Here is a 19,925-nt window from a genome sequence, read left to right as displayed (position 1 = left end):
GCATCTTGAAATACAAAATTTCATCTGAAATCATCTTTTTCCAAGTATACTTTGTTCACTTGTCTTCTTATTCGTCATCACTATTACTTTCATCTTAATGTAGCACCTCTTTTCTTCTGAATCTGCTTGTCTAAAGGTCCATGAAACAAGAGTTGTATCACATTCATCTGTCCCTAAATCTTTACAGCTGGCATCCTTCCTGGTGTGGCATGTGCTGGGTCAATGAGAGAACTGATTACCTTCACTACTGTTGACATTTCTCTTTTCCTCCTGATTGTTCAAGGAGTTCTTGCTGGAACTCCAACGTCTGTAGCATAAGCTATTGAAGGCAATGACTTGGCATCTTTAGTGTAATCAGTGTATGAATACAAAGGTAGTTTAAGGATGACAGTTATATTCTCATTATCAAACTTAATTTTTCCCCCAGATTACTTAATACATGACCTTAGATGAGTTCCTTCCATCTGCTCACAAGGGAAGAAGTTAACAGACAACTGATTTTTTTTTTATTGCTGTTGTTGTTGTTGTTGGATAGGACAGAGAGAAATGGAGAGAGGAGGGGGAGACAGAGAGAGGGAGAGAAAGACACCTTCAGACCTGCTTCACCGTCTGTGAAGTGACTCCCCTGCAGGTGGGGAGCTGGGGGCTCCAACCAGGATCCTTAAGCTGGTCCTTGAGCTTTGCGCCACCTGTGCTTAAACTGCTGCACTACTGCCTGACTCCCAACATCTGATTTTTTAATCTAAAAAATTCATAATTACCATTTTGGCAAGGACATCTAGATACTTTTTTTTCTGAGTTACAATGACTGTTGCAAGAAGAGCTAAATTAGTTTTTGTTGTCAGGACTTCACTATTCTCAGTCTGATTTTTTCAGATAGAATGATCAAGACAGAGACAAAGAGACAGAGGAAGAAAAGGCACAGACATCTAGTATAGTTGAGGCTGGACTCAAACCTGGGTCTTACACATAGCAAAGCAGGTACATTACCCAGGTGAGCTATCTTGTTCCTCTCTCTCTTTTTACCTATTCCTTTAAAAAATTTATTTATAAAATAGAAATATTATGGTCCGGGAGGTAGCACAATGGATGAAATGTTGGACTCTCAAGCATGAGGTCCTATATTCAATCCCTGGCAGCACATGTACCAGAGTGATGTTCTTTCTCTATCCTCCTATCCTTCTCATTAATAAATAAATAAAATATTTTTAAAATGGAAATATTGACAAGATAATAGGATAAGAGGGGTACAATTCCACAAAACTCCCACTGCCAAAACTCCATATCCCATCCCCTCCCTTGAAAAATTTCCTATGTTTTATTCCTCTGGGAACATGTAGTCCTTTATATGAAATCATGAAATAACTTTAGTACCTTCATTTCTTGCTCATCTCTGCTTTACTTTTGAAGAATGAATGGAATGAGTAGAAGAGAATTAGTCATGTGCCGTCATGTCCTCACAATGTGAGGAATCTTCAATTCTACGCTGTAGTTTGAACCACACTAGAAAACTTTTCATTATGAATACCAGTAGCAAAAATAACAAACAGGACTTGCTCAGAAACACAAGGAGAGTAAGGTTAAAAATGTGAATACAGGGAGTCGGGTGGTAGCGCAGAGGCTTAAGTGCCGGCGGCACAAAGCGCAAGGACCAGCTTAAGGATCCTGGTTCGAGCCCCCAGCTCCCCACCTGCAGGGGCATCGCTTCACAGGCGATGAAGCAGGTCTGCAGGTGTCTGTCTTTCTCTCCCCCTCTTTGTCTTCCCCTTCTCTCTTCAGTTTTCTCTGTCCTATCTAACAACAATGACATCAATAACTACAGCAATAAAACAACAAAAGGGCAACAAAAAGGAATAAATAAATAAACACATAAAACATATTTTAAAAATGTGAACATAGTTTGAAGTATAATATGAGGTAAAGGAAAATAGAATTAATAAAAGTCTTCAGTAGATACAATGGAGTACATATTCTGTTTATTTGCTGTAAGACATTTAGTATTAGGTGTAAAGAGACAGAGGGCATAGGTTCTTTACTTGAATTCCTTCCAGGGGCTGATAAAGTCTATAGGCTACTTCTGAAAATATTTTTAATAGCGCAAATAAAAGCAACTAAGACAACTCCCAAATTCTGTATTCTAGGTATCTAGTAAAAACTGTTACTTTTACACTTAGAGAAAACAAGGACCAGAAAGTAAAATGATGTTGGACATGCTCTTTAACTTAAAAGTAGAAACTTTTATTTGGAATAAGAAAACTATGCTGTGATATAGTACAATTAAAGAATGTTGTTCTAAGCCAACCCATATTTAAGATGATTTAATAAAGTAGGTTTAATCTTGCTTTAGAACACCAAGTACAAAAAAAAAAAAAAAGAACACCAAGTACTTTTCCCTTTATATCTCTGTCCAAAAAAAAAATTGACTTCTATTACAAGCTATAAGCTCCCTAAATGAAAATACTTGTTTAATAATCACTTCAGGTTAATGAGTTTTATAATATGGTTAAGATTTTGTATGGAAGCCCTAATTCTAATAAAAATCTTCTTAAAATTCCAATAGTTTAATATAATATTCATGTAATATTATAACAATGCTTTAACTATAATTTTGGTGACTAAAAACAAATTCCTATGTCATAAACAGTTTATTCCCTTAAGAAAGGAAGAATGAACTACAGCATAAATAAATAAATCCTAGGTAAAAAATAAAAAGACAACTATTCAGAGTCATTTAAAAAAAAAAGATAGTCACAAACTACAGAGGTCAAATGACTGCTTATCAATTACAGAAGCCAGACTTTCCACCTTTTGCACCCTGTAATGATCCTGGGTCCATACTCCCAGAAGGATAAAGAATAGGAGAGCTTTTGGGGTAGAGGGGAGTAGATAGAATAGAGAGTTCTGGTGGTGGGAATTGTGTGGAATTATACCCCTTTTATCCTATGGTCTTGTCATTATCTCCATTTTATAAATAAAAAAATTAAATGATTGCTTATTCTCAGATGTCTGACTCAGTGTCTACCTCAGACAGTATACTCAACTCCTTAGCTTCCATACATGAATAAACAGCTCCATTCTTGAGATTCCAATTGTTAGTTGGAGAAACCACCAGGTGAAGAATAACTTCCTTTTTCCACATACAAATTCTTTTACCCTGAGATCCTCCATCTCACTAGCCTGGCTTTTTCTCTAAGAAATCCTATATATGACAACTTGTAGATACTTTGTGAAATTCACAAATAATTGTGATGACTTAACAAAGAGAAGCCCTAAATCCCTCTCTCTACATGTTTCTAGGCATTACCAAATAACTTCCCTGCTTTTTTTCATATAGACAAAATCAAAAATTCATATTCAAGTTATGAGTTATAAAAAAAAATCTTATAATGGTGTCTGGCAAGAACAGGAATTTCTTTGGCATTCTGGCATTTCTAGCTTACTTAGTACTTAGCCTGCCTACCAGAAGAGCTGGACACTAGTAAAGAACAAGACCATTGGCTCTTTTCTATACCTGTAGCTAATTTTGAAGTGCTGATCCTCTGGCCTTCACAGTACCTTAAATGTACTCCAAAATAGTTTTCAAATGGACTTGTGCTGGATTCATTTACATAAAGACAAGGGAAAGATGTTCTTCTCTCAGAATTTGTAAGTTAACAACCAATTCGTATGAATAAATCAAAATAAACATACAAAATCAATGTACTGATTCTTTGAAGAATAAATTGTGTAATCATAATATAGCTTCCATTTATAGCAGACTGCAATATCCTCAACACTTATGCATTCACTAGTTCATTTGACACGTAGTTATATACTATGTGAGATAAGACAGATATTACTACTTCCAATTCTTTAATGAAAAACAATTTTCGAGATGATAATGGACTTAAAAATAACACAACCAGAGTTGAAATTGAAGCCTAGGTTTTCTGATTTTAAATTCAAATTCTTTTAGTTCAGAGCTAAGAAGAGTTGAGGAGAAGGGAGAGAGGTCATAGAAAGTCTTCAAGTGTCTTGCTTTGGGTATTGAAACGTCAGAGATAAAGTCGTCCATAGAGATGGAGAGATAAGTTTTACTACTGAATAAAGGCCAAGTGATATTAATGAAATGACTTCATCTCTTTTTCAGCAGATGTGCTAGAAAATATTAGTAGTTCACACAAATAATGACATATGAAGTGGAATAAATGAATAGAGGAGATAAGAAATCCATTGAGTTTAATGATAAGGAAGATGTTGAATGGAGTTGAGGAGAAGGAAAAGAGGCCAAAAAAAAACTTCCTGTGTCTTGTTTTGGGCAGTGAGTAGTCAGGGATAAGACATCCAGAGAGACAGAGTGCTGTATCACTGCATAGTGCCAGGGACTTTGCACTTTATGTGGAGCTACATGCACTTCTGTATGAATGGTGGTCTTGGAGCACAACTTTGCAAGCAACCATCTAAGTGGTTTCTCTGCCCTGATTTACACAAACACACTGATAGAACTGAGTGAGATGATGGAGGGCTTTGAAAGTCAAACAGCTTATACTTCAAGGATGGCAGATCACAGAATTAAACTTCCAATGCCTGAGTTCCTTGTCCTAAATCTGTGTTATCTCAATCTTCTGGAATCTCTTGTGTCTTTTTGATAAAGGCAACTATTGCAGTAGTCTAACCTTCTTTTCCTTTTTATATGACATTTGATTCCTCTGGCTTTGTAGAGAATAGGAAGTCATGAAAGAGTTGTAGACATAGTTGACATGAGGAAAATGACATTTAGGAATACTAGTATGAAAAATGAATGAGTGATGGGGCTGGATGATGACACACCTACCTGGTTGAGTGCACATGGTACAATGCACAAGGACCCGGGTTTGGGCCCCTAATCCCCACCTGCATGGGGCAAGCTTTACAAGTGGTGGAGCAGTGCTGCAGGTATCTCTCTGTCTCTCTCCCTTTCTTTTTTTTAAAATTTTTTAAAAACATTTATTTATTTTCCCTTATTTTATTTTCCCTTGTTGTTTAACATTGTTGTGGTTATTGATGTCTTTGTTGTTGGATAGGACAGAGAGAAATGAAGAGAGGAGGGGAAGACAGAGAGGCGGAGAGAAAGATAGACACCTGCAGACCTGCTTCACCACCTGTGAAGTGACTCCCCTGCAGTGGGGAGCAGGGGGGTTGAACCAGGATCCTTAGGCCAGTCCTTGCGCTTTGAGCCACGTGCGCTTAACCCACTGCGCCACCGCCAGACTCCCTCTCTCTCCCTTTCTATTACCCCCTTCCCTCTCTACTTCTGGCAGTCTCTATCCAATAAGTCAATATAGATAATTTAAAAAATATTTTTAAAAAATGAATAGGCATGAGAAGGGCCTAGAAGAGAGGAGAACTACAGGAAAAGTTTAAGGAATAGTAATTTAGGAATGAGATTGTAAAGTGTGGAATAGGATTAGTAGGATGTATGAATGAATAGATAAATATATGAGAGTGGTATAATCCCAGGGCATTTTGTTATTGACTAGATTAGGAAAAGCATCAGATCTGAGTGACCAGAAAAGTGACTGCCTCATGCTCCATAAGAAAGGGGAGGGAGCTTCCCTGGTATAAAAAGGGAAAGAATTCAGCATCAGGCTTCTTTTGTTGGGCTGAGAGTAAACCTCAATATGGAAAAGGCATTGAAAAAAAACAAACAAACAAGTGAAATCATGTGAGATGATAGAATTAAGATAAGTGAGAATCATTAGCTCATGGGAGATAATTGATGTTCCTGGGAAAACAAATACAAATGCTTTTATAATGCATTAGCTACAGAGTGTTTTTGGTTTTATAGCTAAAGAAACAAAGGCTAAGAGATAATAGAAATGACCTCATCTCTTTCTTAGCAGATGGAAGTTAGCTGTACATTTTAACATTTTTTAACTAAAAAGTAACTATCAATATTGAAGACAGAATTCAAGATCCTTGATAATCTGAAATAAAGATTTTCCCATATCCACACCTATTCTCCATTGTAGAGTTTTAGTTTTATACCAGCTGATTTTTGTACTGTGTTAATTTCACTGAGTTGGAACTTTTTTTTTCCAAAGTCCTCTATGTAGTTTTGGACTAAGGCTGAAGTTTGCATGAGACTTGGAAGGCCCAGGTGCTACACCAATTCTATGTTTAGGGGGTTGGTACAGGGCTCTGAGTATTACTACAAATGTGTATAATGCTGTTTCTCTTTGTTTAGGGTCTGTGTGTGTTGGGGAGAGGGAGGATTAGCAACGGTTAGTGTGGTCAGATCTCCTCCAACTTTTTCCACTACTAAGCCAGGCATCCTGTGAGGGCTCTGTGGGGAAGGGCATTCACTTTTCTGCAAATGATCTTCACAATCCACGTCTGTGTAGTGAGAGACAGATTTGAACTCTAGTTTCTTGCCATAGATGTCAGTGTATCCAAACAGGCGACATTCGCCTTTGCCTTTCCCCCATTTGCCTCTGTCCTGCTCTGCTTACCTATCAAGACTTCTGGCTGCAGCCAGATGCACAGACCTCAAGCTTCTGCAGATTGATTCCTTCACCAGCTTTTCTTCATGGCCCTGATCAGTGACTTCTTCCTTTCCCCCTAATCAGTCTACCCCTTTGTGAGTTTTGCTTTACTCAGCTTCTCCCACAATAGTAAGTCCTAATTCCTAAGAGATATTACGTATCAATATCTCCACCATCGAGAATTTTTTTTTTTTTTATTATTCTACACAGTCAGGTTTTTCTACATGCCACCTCCTTGTGTTTGACTGCACTTCATTTATTTTCAAGGGACTGGCTCTCAGTAATGGGTGATGGCACTTTAAAATGCATTGTAATATAGTCATTATGCTAAACTGAAGACCGACGTTGAACTACTGACTAAAATGAAGTTTAGGATAATTATTAAATTCTAACAAATGTGGACATTAAATTTGATCATTAGCAAGTTCAGTTACTAAAATAGATGTGCATCAAAAAAAATCACTTACAGGAGTCAGGCAGTAGCACAGCAGGTGCTACGTGGCACAAGGAACCACTTAAGGATCCGGATTCGAGCCTCTGGCTCCCCACCTGCAGGGGAGTCACTTCACAAGTGGTGAAGCAGGTCTGCAGGTGTTTATCTTTCTCTCCCCCCCCCCCGTCTTCCCCTCCTCTCTCCATTTCTCTCTGTCCTATCCAACAATGAAACAGACAACAATAATAACTACAACAATAAAACAAGGGCAACAAAAAGGGAACAATTATTTAAAAAATCACTTACATTCTTACTATCTTCCTTCTCTTTTATTATATAGTTCAGGCTTATATTTAAAAAAACGTACCTACCTGAGCTTGAAAAACAGCCTCTATCTACTGTACAGAGTTCAAAATGACTTATTTAATAACCACAGTGAGAGGCAAGGTCAAACCATTTCCATCCATTACTATGTATAGCATATCTTCATGAAGAGAAACTGAGGATGGAGCTTGAAAAATTCATGTTAAGTGAGAGAAACTAAAAATAATATTTGGTATCAAAGCAAAAACAGGGCAAGCTATTCTTGCATTAGACTAGGGATCAACACAGAAGTTCAGAAGATAAAGTTTACACGATTGCCACCTCAACATGCTTCACTTCAGACTGTGTCCAGAGACTTCACGTGTGGAACGACAACCCTTCAGCTTCATTACTCGGGTGAGACCTTTCCTTTTATAGTATACTCTAATTCCATCTCAGGTGGTTCACTTTCTAACAAAGTCCCAAAACCTAGATATACACCAGTTTCTGTGAGAGAGAGCATATGTTCACACGTATCCATAAACTACTGCAAAATATATACCTGAAAGCAGAAGTGCACTAGAGTTTGCAGTGAGTATCCCACTAACACTTCCTCTCCCCTATTCCAAGCTTTGGGTCCATGATTGCTCAACAATTTGTTTGACTTCGTATGTTAACTCTCTTTTCAGTCACCAGGTTCCAGATGTTATCAGGATGCCGGCCAGGCTTCCCTAGACTGAAGACCCCACCAATGTGTCCTGGAGCTCCGTTTCCCCAGAGACCCACCCTACTAGGGAAAGAGAGAGGCAGACTGGGAGTATGGACCGACCAGTCAATGCCCATGTTCAGCGGGGAAGCAATTACAGAAGCCAGACCTTCTACCTTCTGCAACCCACAATGACCCTGGGTCCATGCTCCCAGAGGGATAAAGAGTGGGAAAGCTATCAGGGGAGGGGGTGGGAAATGGAGATTGGGTGGGAATTGTGTGGAATTGTACCCCTCCTACCCTATGGTTTTGTTAATTAATCCTTTCTTAAATTAAAAAAAAAGAAGATAAAGTTTTTTTTTTTTTAGGTGCATTTGAGCAAATCATTTAACCCTTCTGAAACTCAGTGTCATCACTTATAAAACCTGGTGATTATCCTTTCTTTATAGGTTTATTGTGGGAGTAAAATGAAATCTTCCAAAATATACAAAAACTACATAGTGAAAGTCTAACCTCTATATAGACAAAGGAACTCTCCTGTACTGCTGGTGGCGATTAAATTGGCCCAACCCCTGTGGAGAACTCTCAAAAGGCTAGAAGTGGTCCTTCCCTGGGACCCTGCAATTCCTCTCCTGGGGATACATCCTAAGGAACTAAACATACCCATCCAAAAAGATTTGTGTATACCCATGTTCATAGAAACACACGTTTTTTGTGTGCATACCTATGTTCATAGCAACACAATTTTAAACAAAAAGTAATTAAGTTACTTCCTCAAATTTCATTAGCTTCAAGTATTAGAATAACCACATAAGTATTCTGGACTGAATATTTGTTTCCCCCTAAAATTCACATCAAAACTCCACGTGGAAATGGAATCATTGGGAAGTAATTGCTCTCTCTCCCTCTTTCTCTTCTTCTCCCACCCCCTCCTTTCTGCCATGTAAGAAAACAGAGTGGTCCAGGAGGTGACACAGTGGATAAAACATCAGACTCTCAAACCTAAGGTCCTGAGTTCAGTCTCCGGCAGCACATGTACCAGAGTAATGTCTGGTTCTTTCTCCTCCTATGTTTCTCATTAATAAATAAATAAAATCTTTAAAAATATATTTAAAAAAAAACAGAAAGAAGATGGTTAACTATAAACCAGGAAAAGGATCCTCACCAAGAACTGAACTCCTAGGCACCTTGATCTTAAACTTCCCAGTCTCCAAACCATGATAGAAATATTTCATAATCTAACTCACTCAGTCTTTGGTAATTTATTATAGCAGCCAAAACTCACTAAGATAAGTCTCTCAAATTGCACACCCAAGATAATTGACTCTTGAAATAAAAGTAGGGACCTGTTTGTAAGAAACAACTAATTAATGATATTTATCATCAGTCAAGTCTTAAAAAAGCAGGATCAGAGTTCAGGAACAAGAAATTGACAGAGACTGATGCTATCATAGCTTTTATTCTCTTTGTCCATGCATGATCCACTGCAGGTAATTCGTCTACTCACAGAATCAGAGGAAGAGCCAATGTCTGGGCATTTGTATTTCATCAGATCATGAGACCTAATGCCGATGAGGAAACATGTTGGACACCCACTTTATGACTTGGCACAGCAAAGAGCAGTCTTGATCAGATTCCTCTCTCTTGCTCTAGAATTTGAACAAATCAATACCTGGACACTGATTCACTTAAAGATGAGAGTAGACTGAAGGATGAGAAAGTACAGAATTGGAGGAGAGGCCATATCAGTCATGTACAAGTTCAATTATAATTAACTGAAACCAAGCGGTCCAAACTTGCTGGTTGCTGCTGACCAGAAAGAAGATGCAGGACTTACAGCCATTTAAATATGACCTTTTCGAAGAAAGGAACAATATTTGTCTTACTAGTTATTATTGCTCATACCAATTAGCATGATTTTTAAGGATTACAAATATGTATATTTGTACAAATATTTAACAAATTGTAGCACTTTACTAGAGCAAATTCTAAACTGACATTCTTTCCAGAATCACTGTCCTATTATAAGCACCAGAAACATACTTTAATCTATGATATTCCTTCTCTTTCAACATACCCTACATCTATCTTCTTATTGTTCCTAATCCCTAGGACTTCTCTTTATTTGAGCATATTTGTTTGCTCCTTGATCTTGTAAGCAAATGTTTAAATATCAATGCTACAGGAGATAGATGAAGAGAGAAAGAAAGGGAGAGGGAGCAGGAGAAGGAGAGAAAGAGGCTAGCTGAGAGTTCAGTGTAATGATAGACTGCTTTAATTTTTAAGCAATTTATCTACAGAAAGGAAAGTTCTAGTGTGGGTTTATAAAAACAGAGAATTGCAAAAGTAAAATAATTAGCATGTTCTTTGCTCAAGGAAAGTGGTTGGTTTGTTTTGCTTTGCTTTTTATTTTGTTTTATTTTGTGTTTTCATCATTGGGGCTTCATTGCTCCAAACTGACTTTTTTCAGATACAGAAAAATAGAAACATAGAAGAAAAAGAAAAATAACTTTTTATTTTGTGTTTTCATCATTGGGGCTTCATTGCTCCAAACTGACTTTTTTCAGATACAGAAAAATAGAAACATAGAAGAAAAAGAAAAATAACTTTTTATTTTGTGTTTTCATCATTGGGGCTTCATTGCTCCAAACTGACTTTTTTCAGATACAGAAAAATAGAAACATAGAAGAAAAAAAAAAAGAACCACAGCACCAACACTTCTTCCAGTACTGTGGGAACTGGACTTGAACCTGGGTGTTTCACATGAACAAACAGGCACATGGGTCTGGCTGGTGGTACACCTGTTGCACACACAGATGATGGTGTACAACCACCCAGGTTCAAGCCCCTGGTCCTCACCTGTAGGGGGAGAATCTTCATGAGCGGTGAAGCAGTGTTACAGGAGTCTCTCCCACTCCCACTGTCCCTTGCCTCTCAACTTTTGTTTCTATAAAACAACAACAAAAGGCACATTATCTAGATGATCTATCTCATCAGCCTGTTCAAGAGAAGCATTTAAACTTAGTAGAGTGGATCGGCTAGATTAAAAAAGTTAAATTAAAGTCTTAAAGCTATCTATTGTTTATACTGTGTTAATTTTCCTGTTTAATGGAAGGGAGTAAGATACTCTACATGCTTACTCTGGTTATAAAATATGCTGAAGAGAATAATGCATTATCTCTCCAGTAGTGGATCTCTTTGGCCAATATTACTGGGATGGATGCTATGTCTTTAAGAAAACCTAAACTCTTCAATCTTCTTTCTCTCTACAGATAAACTCAGGGACAATATGGGGGAAAATGTTTTAGTGGTAAACTTTGCTATGTAGCAAGAATTTTCCTGAGCAACACTTATCTTTCAAGCTATGATATATTTCCAATCATGTGCTATTAAAATAGCCTCCACCTGATAGATACTGGGAAACTAATACTTGGTTGAACATTAGCCTCGCACAGTTCACAGAGTAACTAGAAGTCAAGCATGCTTTTTACATTAGCAAAAATATCAGGTAACTAATATCCTCATCAGTGCTTCTATGTATGGAGTATAAAAGCAATAGGAAACACTGACTAGTAAGAAACAATGCATCAACATTTACAAGAGGAGAGAGGGAAAGAAAAAACAATACTTACTTGGTCCTAGACCAACTGAAAACCCAGCAACATAAATAAGCAAGCTGGCTAAGGACAGCCATTTCAAAGAAGGAGGGACATCTGTAGGGTCAGAAGCTATCTGATGATCAGTTTGACTCAGTCCAGAATTGAGTAAGGATGCCACAGTCGTTTCTTCTCTTTTGTTCATATAATTTCTCGTGGGCATTAATGAACTTCTGCCATGGGAAGTGACCTCCTTCAAGTGCTTGCTGAGAGTCTTGTTGCTGGCTGGCAGTGTTCCAGGATCATACATATATTCATTCAAGGACTGGTTGACAAGACTATGGTTTCTGCAGATATTGGTAAAGTTCATGTGGATGTGGAGATTCACAACACCCATGGTCATCAATGAGGCTGCCATCACAGAGGCACCAACACAGAGGAAGGTTTTGCTCCCAATGTGGTCTACAAGAAGGGTGGCTGGAATGGTGCTGATGACCTTGACAACCCCAACACCTGTGGAAGCAAGGCTAGCTGCCTCATTGCTTTGGAAGCCAACAGATTTCAATACAGTTGATGCATAGAATAATATGTTTGGCTGGCCAGTGACTTGTACAAAAAAGACCAATGTTAAGCCTATTGTGATTCGAGTTCTCATGTTGTCCTTTGACCGAAACAGATCCCAAAAGCTATACTGGTATTCATCTTTCAGGGAAGATTTTATTAACATGAGTTCCTCTGTTGTATCTGAAATACTTCTCAACCATCCAAGAACTTTGCTAGCAGCTTCATCATCACCTTTCATCACTAGAAACCGGGGACTTGGAGGAAGAAAATACATCGCAATTGCTTGCAAAACTCCCAAGGGAATAACAAGGCCAAACATGTACTTCCAGCCATGGGAAACATTAGCAAACACATAATTCGAAATGTAGGCACAGAGAATGCCAATGACAATCATCAGCTCATTCAGGGACACAAGGAGGCCTCTCCTGTGTTGGGGAGCAATCTCAGCAATGTAGACACAAGTGGCAATTGAAGAGAGTGAAATGGAAATCCCTATTGCAATGCGTCCTCCTATAAGAACTGTGTAAGATATACTGAGGATCATGATTAAGCTCCCAAGTCCAAGTAGGCAAGATGACAAGATAATTGCCATTCTTCTTCCGTATCTGTCAATGAGGATCCCTCCAGTAAGTGAGGCTAATAAGGCACCAATGAGGAGGGAGCTCACAACCATTTCCTGCTCATGGCAGCTCAGTGCCAATATGGCTCTTAATTGAAGCAGAGCTCCAGAGATGAGGCCAAGTTCATAACCCACGAGGAGACCACTGATAGCAGCAATGACAGAGGACAGGAGAGTGAACATGCTGCAACCTGCAAACAGAGAGAAACAGAAAAGTCAGTTCTAAGTTAACATTTTACATCTAAACAGAGACCTAGCCTCATATAAGTAAGCTTTTCATAGCACTGAATTACTTAATACTTTGGTGTAATACATCAAACCCAGTCCAAGTTTCCCTTTGTGTTTTCCCTTTCTGTCTCTGTTTAAGTTTCATCTATGAGTGAGATTATAGAGTATTTACCCTTCTCATTCTGGTTTAGTATGATTCCTTCAAGCTCCATTTAAGATGAAGTGAAGAAAATGGTTTTATCACTTTTAATAGCTGAGTAGTATTCCACTGTGTATATGTAGGGGAAAGGAGGGAACTGGCTGGCTTTGAGGTCCTGGTGCATGGTGATAGGAAAGAACCTAAGTTGGGAGTGAAAATGTTTGCAGACAGCTATCACAGGGACAAGAGAGACTGTAGCCATGTGTCAACAACTGTACAGTAGTCTATAAGCTCTCCAATAAAAGAAAAACACTCCCTAAATACTGTAAGAATTTAAGCCGACAACACTTTTTCTTAAAGGAAGTACTACTTCTTTTGTGAAAATAATAATAATGCATTATATATTGCTTAAACAATAGTGGCAACACCTTATACATGAAAATTTAAGTAAGACAATTACTGCTCAATCTTTGAAGTGGAGAAAAAAGAATGCCATGAAAGCTAGTGGGGGTAAGAAAGGTCACTTAATATAGAAGGAAATATGGCGGAGCCAAGATGGAGACTTTGGAGCTGCAGCTGCCATGAGCTCCAAGAGACAGCACCTTGCACCCCAGGATCCGCTGGATAGGGTAAGATACCAGGATGTCTGTAGGAGGGTGAACACGAGCTGGTCAGAGTGACACCAAAATACAGTCCCATACCTCTCTCTTGGGCTGACAAATGGAGGTCAGGAGGACAAAGGAAAATCCTTTGATTATTTCTGAGTTCACTGCCCCCACCCCAGTGCCAGCTCCCAGGGGCAGCACAGCTACTCCTAGCAGGCTCCCGCTGAGCTATTTTATTTGGCAAGATTCCTCACCAGGAGTGTCATTCCAAGCCTCTTCCTTTAACTTCTCTCTTTTTTTAAGTGGCTGGAGCTCTATTTGAGTGACAAAATACCTGACCAATCAGAGTCTCATCTCTGCCTGGGAAAGACTACCAGGGTAGTTTTTTTTTTTTTTTTTGGATACTTCTTACAATTGGCTGTCTTTCCTCAGGCTGCCTGCAGCCAACTGAGCGGTCCAAGATGCAGACTGACAGGGGTTTTCTACTCTATTTTATTTTATTTTATTACTACTATTATTATATACACATGTCCCTTTTCCACCCACCTTCTTCAGGTTGACCAAAATTAACCGTTGTTGTTTTTTCCATTGCTAGGTGACTGGGTGTCCTATCCATTGTGAGAGGTACTTGTTTCTCTCTACCTCTTCTCTCCACTCTCCTTTTTCCCTCCTCCTAGCTAATTAAAGAAGAAAAAAAACTCTTTCCTTTTACAGCTCTTCCTTTTTTCTTCTTTCTTTCTTCCTTTTTTTTTTTTATTCTTTTCTTCCTTCCTCCTTCTTTTGTTTTCTGAATTCACTGATACTCACTTGGGAATTATTTTGGGGAAGAAATCTGACTCAGAGTGGACTCTATGTGTGTGTGTCTTCTTTACTTCCCTTTATCCCCTTTGTATCCCTAGAATCTATAGTGGACAGTAGATTGGCATAATTGCCTATTCTTGCTTTCCCTTTTTTCCTGTCTCTTTTTCTTTTGTTTGCTTGATATTTTTTCTTGGACTGGAAATGTTGTTTGGCTTAATGGTATTGGTTGAAATGCATCAATCCTTGCTTCAGTTACCATTGTTGTAATTTCTGAGGTTGGTGACTGCACTTATCATAAAGGTCTTTAGTACAGCATGGCTTGTACTCAAAACATAACAAATGAAGAATGACAGACAGAAAAATAAAAACCACATCTATAAAAAAAATAGTTAAATCAAGAGCAAATAAAACTGCTACCTCAATGAATCAGGACAGGAGCCCAAAAGAAACTCTAAATCAGTCAGAAGTAACCATAGATAAGAGAAGTATGCAAGAAATAATAAACCTAATCATCACAGAAATAAAGACAACTATGGAGGAAAGGGTTATTAGAATTAGGGAAACAACAGAGGATAATCTCAAAGAAAATAAAAGCTACCTCAAGACAATTAGAGAAATGAAAGCTGAATGGGGCCAGGTGGTGGCACACTTGGTTGAGCGAATGTATTACAATGTGCAAGGACTCGGGTTCAAGCCCCCAGTTCCCACCTGCAGAGGGAAAGCTTCATGAGTGGTGAAGCAGGGCTGAAGGTGTCTCTCTGTCTGTCTCCCTCTCTATCACCCCCTTCTCTCTTGATTTCTGGCTGTCTCTATCCAATAAATAAATATAATAAAAATATTTTTTAAAAAAGAAAGAAATGAAAGCTGAGATAGCTGAAATAAAAGGTCAGTTAGCAGAAAAAGCTAATACTATAACTGAACTGAAGAAAGAAGCTAAGGGAATGGAAAGCAAATTAATAGAAGCAGAAAACAGAATTAGACAGACTAGATGATTAGATGAGCTAGAGAAAACTAAGAAAGAGGTAAAAGAGCTCAAAAAGAGATTGAAAGACACTGAAAACAACAACAGAGACATAAGGGATGATGTCAAAAGAAGTCACATTCAGATAATTGGCCTACTAGAGGAAAAAAGAGAGGAAGGGGAAGTAAATATTCTAGAGGAAATAATGGAAGAAAACTTCCCATACCTAAACAACAGAAAGGACATTAAGACTCAAGAAGCCCAGAGAGTCCCAAACAGAATCAACCCAGACCTGAAGACACCAAGACACATCATAATTACAATGAAAAGAAGGAAGGATAAAGAAAGGATCCTAAAGGATGCAAGAGAAAAATAAAAAGTCACATACAGGGGAAAACCCATAAGATTATCAGCAGACTTCTCCACTCAAACTCTAAAAGCCAGAAGAGAATGGCAAGATGTTTATCGAGCCCTGAATGAAAAAGGGTTTCAACCAAGGATAATATATCCTGCTAGACTTTCATTCAAACTAGAAGGACAGATCAAAAGCACGGATCAAAACCTTGTTAGACAGACAACAGTTAAAGGATGCAACCATCACCAAGCCTGCCCTGAAAGAGGCATAAAAAGACCTCTTATAAACAAGGACATCACTATAATACTTGCCATATATCAGAGCAAATAAAGAACTGTTGAATAATGGCACTACAATACATTCAATCCATAATATCAATAAATGTAAGTGGATTAAATTCACCCATTAAAAGGCACAGAGTGTGAGGATGGATCAGAAAGCACAACCCAACCATATTCTGCTTGCGAGAATCACATCTGACCCAACAAGACAAACACAGACTTAAAGTGAAAGGAAGGAAAACTATCATACAGGCTAATGAACCACAAAATATGCAGGAACAGCCATTCTCATCTCTGACTCAATAGATTTTAAATTAAATAAAGTAATAAAAGATGGTCAAGGCCATTACATAATGATTAGAGGTTCAATCAACCAAGAAGATTTAACAGTTATTAACATCTATGTACCCAATGAGGAACCTTCTAAATACACCAAACACCTACTGAAATAACTACACAAATACATCAATAGCAACACAATAATAGTGGGAGACTTCAACACCCCACACTCTCACTTAGACAGATCAAGGAAGCAGAGAATCAACAAAGAAATAAAGAGATGGACAGACTAGACCTCATGAATATTTTCAGAGTCCTTCACCCCAAAAACTTGAAATACATATTCTTTTCAAATCCAAACCACATCCTCAAGGACAGACCACATGTTAAGCTACAAATACAGCATCAACAAATTTAAGAGTATTAAAATCATCCCAAGTATCTTCTCAGACCACACTGGAGTAAAGCTAACATTCAACAACAAACAGAAAATTGCTAAAAGTCACAGAATTTTGAAACTAAAAAACATAATGCTTACAAACTGCTGGGACAGAGAGGCACTCAAGTAAGACAATCAAATGTTCATGGAAAAAAAATGAAAACAAAGACACAACCTATCAAAATATTTGGGACACAGTGAAAGCAGTATTGAGAGGGAAACTCATAGCCTTATCACATATTAAAAAAAAGAAAAGCTCAAATAAACGACCTTATCTGCAAGTCTTAAGGACTTAGAAGAAGAACAAAGGGACCCTAAAGCAACCAGAAGGACAGAAGTCATTAAAATTAGAGTAGAAATAAACAACATTGAAAATAAAAGAACCATATAAAAGATCAATGAAGCCAAATGTTAGTTCTTTGAAAAATTAAACAAGATTGACAAACCCCTAGCCAGACTCACTAAAAAAAAAAAAAAAAGGAAAAGACTCAAATTAATAAAATTATAAACGATAGAGGAGATATCACAACTGACACCACAGAAATCCAGAAAATCATGCAAAACTTCTATGAAGAACTATACAACACCAAGTTAGAGAATCTGGAAGAAATGGAAGAATTTCTAGAAACATATGCCCTTCCAAAACTGAACCAAGAAGAAATGCACAACCTAAATGCACCAATCACAGACAAAGAAATCGAAACCATTATTAAGAATCTTCCCAACAACAAAAGTCCTGGACCAGATGGCTTCACAAACGAATTCCACAAAACCTTCAGGAAACAGCTAATACCTATACTTCTAAAGCTTTTCCACTAGATTGAAGGAACAGGAACACTCCCTTCCACCTTCTTTGAAGCCAACATCACCCTGATAACAAAAGCTGATAGGGACAGAACAAAAAGGGAAAACTACAGACCAATATCTCTGAAGAACATAGATGCCAAAATATTAAACAAGATCCTGGCCAACCACATACCAGCATTATATCAAAAAGATTGTTCATCACGACCAAGTGGGATTTATCCCAGGAATGCAAGGCTGGTTCAACATCCATAAGTCAATCAATGTCATTCACCACATCAATAAAAGCAAAGCCAAAAACCACATGATTATTTCAATAGATGTAGAGAAAGCCTTTGACAAAATCCAAGAGCCATTCATGTTCAAAACACTACAAAAAACGGGAATAGGTGGGAAATTCATCAAGATAGTGGAGCCCATATATAGCAAACCTACAGCCAACATCATACTCAACGGACAGAAGCTGAAAGCATTCCCCTTCAGATCGGGGACTAGACAGGGCTGTCCATTATCATCATTTCTCTTCAATGTAGTATTAGAAAATTTTGCTATAGCAATCAGGCAAGAGAAAGAAATCAAAGGAATATAGATTGGAAGGGAAAAAGTCACGCTCTCATTATTTGCAGATGATATTATAGTATACATAGAAAAACCTAAAGAATCTAGCAGAAAACTACTGGAAGTTATTAGCCAATATAGCAAGGTGTCAGGCTCCAAAATCAGTGTACAAAAATCAGTGGCATTTCTTTATGCAAGCACTAAATCTGAAGAAGACATCTAGGAATCACTCCCATTCACTATTGCAGCAAAAACAATAAAATACCTAGGAATAAAGCTGACCAAAGAAGTGAAAAACCTGTATACTGAGAACTATGAGTCACTATTCAAGGAAATAGAAAATGATACCAAGAAATGGAAAGACATCCCATAATATTACATCCACTGATCCCAATCTAATCAATGCAATGAGTACCACCTCAGCATGCTTTATTTCAGACTGTGTCCAGAGACTTCAAGTGTGGAATGACAACCCTTCAGCTTCATTACTCGGGTGAGACCTTTCCTTTCATAGTATTCTCTAATTTCATTCCAGGAGGTTCACTTCCTAATAAAGTCCCAAAACCTAGACATAGACCAGGTCCTGTGAGATACAGCATATGTTCACACGTATCCATAAACTAGGGCAAAACATATACCTGAAAGCAAAAGTATACAATAACCTGCACTGAGTCAGTATAAAATTCCTAATGAAATAGTATCTAATTAGACTTAGATACCCTCCTCACCTACTTCCTGTTACAGTTCTCTCACTCATTCCAAAGCTAACCTCATCAAAGCAAGGACTGCAAAAGTTGAATAAGAGCAAGAGACTACTGGCATACTTTAATGATGACTCTTTAGTCACTATCAGGCCACTGTCAGGTGCGTTGCAGGGGAAAGAGAAGAGACCGAAGCAGAACGGGAACACAAATCTTTATTCACATGGACACCCCAGAAATGGGTGATAGCAGAGTGGTTTAGGCCACATGGAGCTAGCAAAATGGCCACCTCCCACTATGTCCAACAGCCGTTCTCTAAGCTGGGTCTCAGAAGAGAAAAAAAAAAAAAGAGCACGAACAGCAGAGGCTTTTATGGGCAAATTCTGGAAGTGGCAAGTTGGGATAGGATTGGCTAGAAAAGGCAGTGGAGAAAACAGGGCACTCTGGGAAGGTAGAAAGTTTCCATAGCAATGGTTGCTAGGGTTTTAGCTTGCATGGGAATAGGCAATACCCTTAGTGGGTAATATGGTGGCAGAGAAGTTACTTTAAAACAAGACAGAAGATTGATATGTAAATAATAATACTCACATGGAAATATGGTGGTTTGTGGGTCCTGCCTAACTCAACCACAGGGCACCCCATCAGCTGGGGCCCTATTTGGGAAGTCCTGAGATTCCCAAAGAGACATGTTGGGCCAAGACCTCAAATAAATCCCTCTCTCCATTGTCACTGGACATCTCTATCAGGAACAACAGAATAGACCCCTTTGTGGATGCCACATTGGTCCTTGCCCTCAACTTGGATCAATAATAGTAGAGAATGTTCCATCCTCTGAAGGGAGGATGGGCAATATACTCTATGCTATACCTAAGGAAGATGGGATGATATAGAGGCAGCTTGAAATGTTCCTACTCATGACCACAAAATGTGAGCTCAGATCTATAGGGATGCAGAGACCACACAGGCTCCTAAGCTGAACATGGGTCCCAGACCAAAACAAATTGATAGGGTTCACAGTCAACAATATTTATACCTCTTCCCCATATTAGG

The 19,925-nt window shown here is 38.3% G+C and overlaps 1 protein-coding gene across 1 annotated transcript in view; it reads right to left on the bottom strand.

Annotated features, from left to right (window-relative positions):
• The window catches only part of SLC2A12 (solute carrier family 2 member 12), a 94,282-nt gene that overhangs the window by 47,989 nt on the left and 26,368 nt on the right, over nt 1–19,925 (bottom strand). Inside the window, 1 exon segment of the mRNA XM_007520048.3 lies at nt 11,578–12,915. Within this exon segment, the coding sequence (XP_007520110.1) occupies nt 11,578–12,915 (1,338 nt within the window).

Source organism: Erinaceus europaeus, chromosome 4 (genome assembly GCF_950295315.1).
Source record: "Erinaceus europaeus chromosome 4, mEriEur2.1, whole genome shotgun sequence".
Taxonomy (NCBI): domain Eukaryota; kingdom Metazoa; phylum Chordata; class Mammalia; order Eulipotyphla; family Erinaceidae; genus Erinaceus; species Erinaceus europaeus.
Note: the sequence above shows the minus strand (reverse complement) of the source record. Positions and strands in the feature narration are given on the sequence as shown.